This window comes from Palaemon carinicauda, chromosome 1 (assembly GCF_036898095.1).
Source record: "Palaemon carinicauda isolate YSFRI2023 chromosome 1, ASM3689809v2, whole genome shotgun sequence".
NCBI classification, from domain to species: domain Eukaryota; kingdom Metazoa; phylum Arthropoda; class Malacostraca; order Decapoda; family Palaemonidae; genus Palaemon; species Palaemon carinicauda.
In genome coordinates this window covers 195777793-195785292 of record NC_090725.1, presented here as the reverse complement: position 1 = coordinate 195785292, position 7500 = coordinate 195777793, and the positions used below count along the sequence as shown (strand labels likewise).

At 31.3% G+C, this 7500-nt stretch overlaps 1 protein-coding gene across 2 annotated transcripts in view; it reads left to right on the top strand.

Moving 5' to 3' along the window:
* The window catches only part of LOC137653372 (UDP-glucosyltransferase 2-like), a 123135-nt gene that overhangs the window by 113854 nt on the left and 1781 nt on the right, over positions 1-7500 (top strand). For both annotated transcript variants that reach the window (XM_068386742.1, XM_068386736.1), the window contains exons 4-8: positions 1343-1548; positions 1927-2105; positions 4789-4980; positions 5252-5389; positions 5847-5931. In XM_068386742.1, the coding sequence (XP_068242843.1) occupies positions 1343-1548; positions 1927-2105; positions 4789-4980; positions 5252-5389; positions 5847-5931 (800 nt within the window). The remainder of the gene's footprint in view (positions 1-1342; positions 1549-1926; positions 2106-4788; positions 4981-5251; positions 5390-5846; positions 5932-7500) is intronic.

Genomic DNA, 7500 nt, shown 5'->3' with positions numbered 1-7500 from the left:
TATGTAAAGAAGAGGTCAGACTATTCGCTGTGTGTAGACAAAGGGAAAATGAACCTTAACCAGAGAGAAGGATCCAATGTAGTACTGTCTGGCCAGTCAAAAGACGCCCATAACGCTCTAGCGGAAGTATATATATATATATATATATATATATATATATATATATATATATATATATATATATATATAGATATGTATATAGGTTATATAATTATATATATATATATATATATATATATATATATATATATATATACTGTATATATACAGTATATATATATATATATATATATATATATGTATATATATACTGTATATATATACAGTATATATATACAGTATATATATATATATATATATATATATATATATATATATAACAGTATATACTGTATATACATATATATATATATATATATATATATATATATATGTATGTATGTATATATGTATATACAGTATATACTGTATATACATATATATATGTATATAAATATATATAGATATATATAAATACAAGAATGTACGATAAATTTTTGCTGTAAACACAGTGAATTTTAAGAAATATTGTTCTTTCCTAATTTTTTGGAATAACTAGTTCATATTAGAGATTTGTACAAGCCATTCGGCAACCATACACTTAGGACACAAACACCCACACAACTGAAATAACTTTTCACGCTGTCAATTTCAGTCATTAAACTGATCTGTTTTCAGTTCGGCCAAAGGGAATCAGAATCCCTTTTTTTCAGTGTTTTTTCCAATGCCTAATTTAGCTCTAAACCACAGGGTTTACAGTGTATAGTGTCCCTATTGTATAAAGACCTTGCGGATAATTTTTTTACATGGAATTATACCAAATACTTTATGTTATAATAGGTTAACATGAAATTATTTTTTCAAAATATTTTGTAAGAGAAAACATTAATTATTAATTACATGAGGTATATTATATAATATTTTACAAATATATGGTTCTTGGCATAGGAATATTTTTTTTTTATTGTATTCATCTAAACGCAATTTTAATATGAATATCATTTTCGTGTATTTTTCTATTGGTAACATGAAATGTATCATAATCTGTCCCTATATTTTATGGTCGTAAACTTTGAATCCTATAGATTCCTCACAATGAACATACAGATAAATAGATAGGGAGAAAGATAGATAGATAGATAAGAAAATTAAGAAAGTAAACGAATAAATATACAAATGAACTAACGAGTAAACTAATATAAACATAATACATAGGTTGATACATGAATCCAAATATGCATACCCAACCACCCAGTTCCTCTTAACGTACTTATGATACATTTTTTTTTTTTTTTCCATACAGCTTCCTAATGCCGCAAAGCCTCATGTGGAATAAGGGCACATCCTGGACAGCTCTTCCAGTGGATGCATTCCTCACCATCGACGCTTTCTGCCGGACCTTATTGGATAGTGAACCATTGATAACCTCCCTTAAACATAAAGATTTTGACGTCGCAATTGTAGATTTGATCTATAATGAATGCAGTTTGGGGCTAGCTCATAAATTAGGTGAGAAGTCTCAAATGCTTCCAAAATAAGTTCCAATGATTTTTAGAGTTTAAAGTTATTATATTTCATAGATTGTACTCAGACACGAGGTCAGTATCTAGAAATAATATCTGCCATGATAATATTACATTGAATAAACAAAGAGAAATACATTTCATAAAACAGTTAGGAAACAGATAATGACAATTATTAAAGAAAATTATGAAAGGCAACTTATTAACATGGAGCCTCTCTCAAAGACCAGCCCCTCAGCAACTAATATAGCAGAAGTTGAAATCAGTATTGACAAAAAACATATGTATTCCCTTTCCTTTCTGTGTGCTAAACTTAAAAATATTATTTGACTGAATGTCCCATATGATATATTTTTTTTCACAGGCCTTCCTTCCATTGGGTACTGGGCATTCACTTTCGCTGGTGGAGAGCCTCAATACACAACAGCCTTCAGTCCACCTTCGTCCGTCCCTTTTATACTCTCGCACTACGAAGACGACATGTCCTTTTCCCAGCGAGCATTTAACCACTTCTTGGCTATATCAAGCCATATTGTCATGCAGGTAAAGAGAGAGAGAGAGAGAGAGAGAGAGAGAGAGAGAGAGAGAGAGAGAGAGAGAGAGAGAGAGAGAGAGAGTTTATACTTAATTGTTCGTCTCAATTGCAGGACTTTTAATTCCCCGTAGGGCAATGTGAAATCTCATTTTGATCACAATTCAAGTTGATTGGCATCACATTGATTCAGTGTTGATTAATTATGTACCTAATTATCTCTTGGGAGCTATATGAGCCTTCTTAATCGGATAATGCTGATTACAGGATTTTCTCTTTAATGTTATCACATAATAACTTCATAGTCGCATAGTGCTCTGACTTGGTAATAATGGGAAATTTACGTTAACATGTAAGATAAATTTTAGAAATCTAGTTCGTCATGTATGTCACCATTTAGTTCCTAAGTTTTTCTTATATACATCTTCCCTAGAAGGTGTGATTTAAATATTGTTCAGAACTACGATATTAATGCCATTAGAGAATTAATATTAAAATGACAGTGCTTCATAATAGAATAGTTTTCTGACCTGCAATACAGAGACATAACTTTAGGATTCGTTCAAGTGGAGTTAATGCCAAGTAATGAGTAACATATTTCATGCTGACTAAATAGTCATGTTTTTTTTTCTTTTTTTTATCAAATTTACCAGTCTTTATTATTATTATTATTATTATTATTATTATTATTATTATTATTATTATTATTATTATTATTATTTGCTAAGCTACAATCGTAGTTGAAAAAGCAGAATGTTATAAGCCCAAGGGCTCCAATAGGGAAAATAGTCCAGTGAGGAAAGGAAATAAAGAAAAACTACAAAAGTTTAAGAACAATAGTAACATTAAAGATAAATCTTTCATATATGAACTATGAAAACTTGAAAATAACAAGAGGATAACAACTTCGATATAAGAAGAGGAAAATAAACAAGATAGAATAGTGTTTCCTAGTGTACTCTCAAGCAAGAGATCTCTAACCAAAGACAGTGGAAGACCATGGTGTAGAATCTATGACACTAGCCAAGAACAGAGAATAATGGTTTGATTTTGGAGTTCCCTTCTCCTAGAAGAGCTGCTTACCATAGGTAAAGAGTCTCTTCTACCATTACAAATAGTAAAGTAGCCGCAGAATAATTACAGTGCAGTAGCTAACCTCTTGATAGAAGAATTGTTTGGTAATTTCAGTGTTGTCAAATGTATGAGGAAAGAGGAGAATGTGTATAGGCCAGACTATTCTGTGTATGTGTCGGCAAAGATGAATTGAGCCGTAACCAGAAAGAGGGATCCAATCTTCAAATATGAATGCTGTACTGTTCAAGCCATTTTAAAATTTGACGCTGAAGAAATTCCGATTGAGAAGAAATTTACGAGGATTACAGATAACGAACTTTCATCTTAGGCCACTTTGTTATCTCTCCCATACAATCTTTCATTTCAACTCACTATTTGAATGTCATGACATTCTTGTTTTCCTTCCCAGTTATGTTCAGTAAAATCAGTTTTCTCTCTCTATTTCCAGATCTTCATGAGTTACACAAGGTATACTTTTTATCTGACCCAAAATATAATAATAAATAACTATGACTTAAAAACTGCAAGCTTAGAAGTGGTGAGTTAGCAAATAGGGAAAAATCTCCACAGATTAAATGAAAATGATGGTGTAGAAATATTTGAAGTTTATATGATTAAGAAAAACATTAATAGAAATCACTATTTAGAATACAGAACATGAAAAATACTTATATTGATTATTCTTATTCGCGCTGTAATTGAAACCAAAGTCGTAGATAAGAAACCAAAATTTACTACTGCCTTGACCAGTAACTTGTTTGAAATAAACGAAAGGATCAAATTACATCACGGGTTTTCTGTAAAATGACTTTAATAAATCAGGAATTACTGCTGATTGATCACTTCCGCGGCATCTTTGTCCTTGCTCTACCACTACAGTAAAAGTGGTATTCTCATTCCTCACAGTGACCTAATTAGGTTTGATATCACTCTTACTTCAATGACTAGCTGTCATTAATATTCGAATGAGACATTTCTGTATCTCTCCGAATGCCACTGAATTACAATCTTTGCTTATTTTTAATTTCAGAGAGGCCGCATGCATATCCAGTTGAGGTGTCACTATGACACTGCTCAGGGCCAAAAACTGTACCACAACGCTGCGATGTCAGTTCTTTAATTGAATATGTTTTTTTCTTTCAGCAATGTACAACGGATGGCTATAATGGAACACAGTACATCGTTCGTTCATAATTCCAATTTCATTTATATTTCAATGACCGTTATTTTGTATATATTTTTTTTCCTTTTTTTCTTGGTATCTCAACCTTTATAAAAACCTCTTCTCTTTTTTTTCTACGAGTTTTCCAAATAAAAGGATTTATCCTTTAGTTGTTTTGAACATATGATGTTGGTATTGCAAAAAATGGAAACCAACTTTTATGCTATAAATTGTTATAATTCAGTATTTTTATTTAACTAAATTAAAGCATAAACTACTCATTCCATATCAGACTTCACATTCTTACAGATGTGTGAAGAATAGGAAAATGATTTGGGCATCATCAACTTGCAAAAATATTGAACCTAAACCTATGTTAGATTTTACTTCCAAATTTTCACTTAAGTTGAAATATTTATCAAAAGCAACTGACCAAATAACAAACCCTTTTCTTATAGGTACAGTTCTTTGTTGCAAACAATAATATCCAGAAATATTTGCCCGGCACTTCTCACCCCTCATCTTTGTTGGCGAATCTCTCCGGACTGCTTATCAACGCACACCCTTCAGTAGACTATCCGCGTCTACTTCCACCTTCCTTCATTAATGTTGGTGGGATGCAAATACACCAACCTAAGCCTCTGCCGGACGTAAGAATACTTCTACGAAATGTATTATTACACTTTATAGAAATGAATGATTTTTTTTTTCTTTTTTTTTATTGAACCTGAAACTATGTATTTAGATTTGGGATTTTCTAGTTGAGATACTTTCTTTGCACTTATAAATTCTAAACTCCCCATATAGCATATCGAAAAAGATGCTAAATCATTTTTCCCAAGAATATGAGCTAAAAAATGTAGCCCCTTGCTCACCAGATTTCTAGGCACCTATGAATACATCCTTTTGTTTTATTTATAGGACCTAGAGGAATTTATTGTAGGGTCTGGAGATGCTGGAATCGTGCTGTTCACAATGGGATTCATCTTCAACTCCAGGGTAGTACCAGCATCGACAATGAAAGCCTTCATGGGAGCCTTTGGACGACTCAATCAAAGGGTAAGACAGAATTTTCACATGAGAAAAGGGAATCTTTATTTCAGTCATCTTCTCAGGTATAACTTCTTTCTCCCAAAGTAATTCAAACCAATAAAAATTCAGGTAGAGAAATGATATTCCTTTTGAAAGTACCTAAAGTTTCCAAATTATTCAAAAATATGTTATCAAAGGCTCAAGTGCCTAAGAAAATATTAAGCAAATATTTTGTAGAAAATTACCTATTTACAGTTAATGCAGGGCTCCTGAAATTAGTTAGGGAAACGAATAGGGATTTTAACAAGCTAGCAGCCCTTAAGTGGAAAATTTAAATGACTTCTGAACACTGCCAATACCTTACTTCAGACACTTAAGAAGCCCGAATGGTTTAGTTTTCATCCTGTATGCATCGAATGATAAAAACCTTTTTAAAAATATAAATATGAATGAAATAATAGAATCCATTTTTTTTTCTGTGTAGGTCTTGGTGAAACTTGAAGGAGAATACCTCAATCCACCTTCTAATGTTAAAGTAGTAAAGTGGTTGCCTCAGCAAGATATCCTTGGTAAGTCCCGTAAATATATTAAAAAAATAAAAGAGTTTTACGCACATACACTTGTAAAGATTATTCTGCATACAAACCAACAACAAAGCAGGTATATGTAGATGGTGCCTCATAAATAATTTCTTGTGCTCAATACATAATGTCTCGAAACAAACACTCCAACATGTTTAGAGCCCCCAGCACTGTAAGTAAATACACACACAGCATAAACACATGTATAAGAAATAATAGATGGCTAAATTGAATAAATTATATACCCTGGAAAGAGACATAAGATTATGATGCCAGCAGCAAATTAACTTTATGTATCGTTTCATACAGCAAAGAAATCCCACTGATATCATGGGGTGTATAACAGAAAATACAAATGGTATTTATAATACAAAACAAGTAAAAATATATATTTGGTTATATGCAAATATTATTTTTGTTACTGTATTAGGGAAGAGCTACATTTATGAAAACTTATTTTTGTTGAGGATTTGTCTAGAAAATGGCTTCAAAGGGACATTTGAGCCACATTACAATCTTCAGGTATGAGTGCTATATTCTACTCTCCTTTCTGAAAAGGAGAGAAAATTCTTCATCTTTGAAAGTATTACGACTTACTGCAGATGGTTGCCTTCTGTAAAGAATATTAACAAGATTTTCCATTACCAATATAGGCACTAATACCAAGAAACCAAACTTAACCTTAGCATTAAAGTATTTCCCTTTCTTCAGACAATTGACATTTAGGAAGATTAACTTAAGAACATATATCAATATGCATATAATTTATCATTATTTATTTGTTATAAATGGAATGATTATTTGTTTTCAAGTTATCTTATATTACTTTATTTTCCTTGCTTAATTTATACACTGAGTACTAACAGGAATGTCTGTTTACTTTCTTTTCAGTCGAAATGAACTAATATGAAGCAAAGATTTTAACAATAGAATTACTTTCCAATCTTAATATGTTGTCGTTAAACCTTTTCTGTTCATTAGAGTTACTTCTGTATTTTGAAAGTATGCTATTTTCTCAAGTAATATTTTACCGCGTACAGTAATTGTATGTAATAGATATTTAGAAAACAATGATTTACTCGAAGACCAATTATATGAGCTAAAGTGTGCTCCTAGAGTTTTAGAAATGAGGGATGCATGCAATAATCTGTAGTAAAAATTATTGTGATAATATGACGACTTCGGTTATGATGGGACATAAGGAGTAAAAGCTATAATCAAAACCAGGGAGTCTATGCATTTTATCCAAATTACTATCTTAAACTGTATGTCATAAGATTAAATTAGATGATATTACGCCTATATAGATAGCATAATCAAATGTTAGGGAAGAGACTGATTAGAAAATCGAATTAATCTGAAAAAAGAGAGCAGTTCATTGAGAACATATGGCTAACAAGATCAATAGACACTGAATAAAATAACCTTATTAATTGTTCTGTCAAACAAGTGCTTACCATATTATCTGTTACAATCACCTTCAACTTTTGAAGGCTAACGAGGGTAAAGATATTTTCTTTGAGGTCAACATTACAAACATCAAAATCAAATAAACCC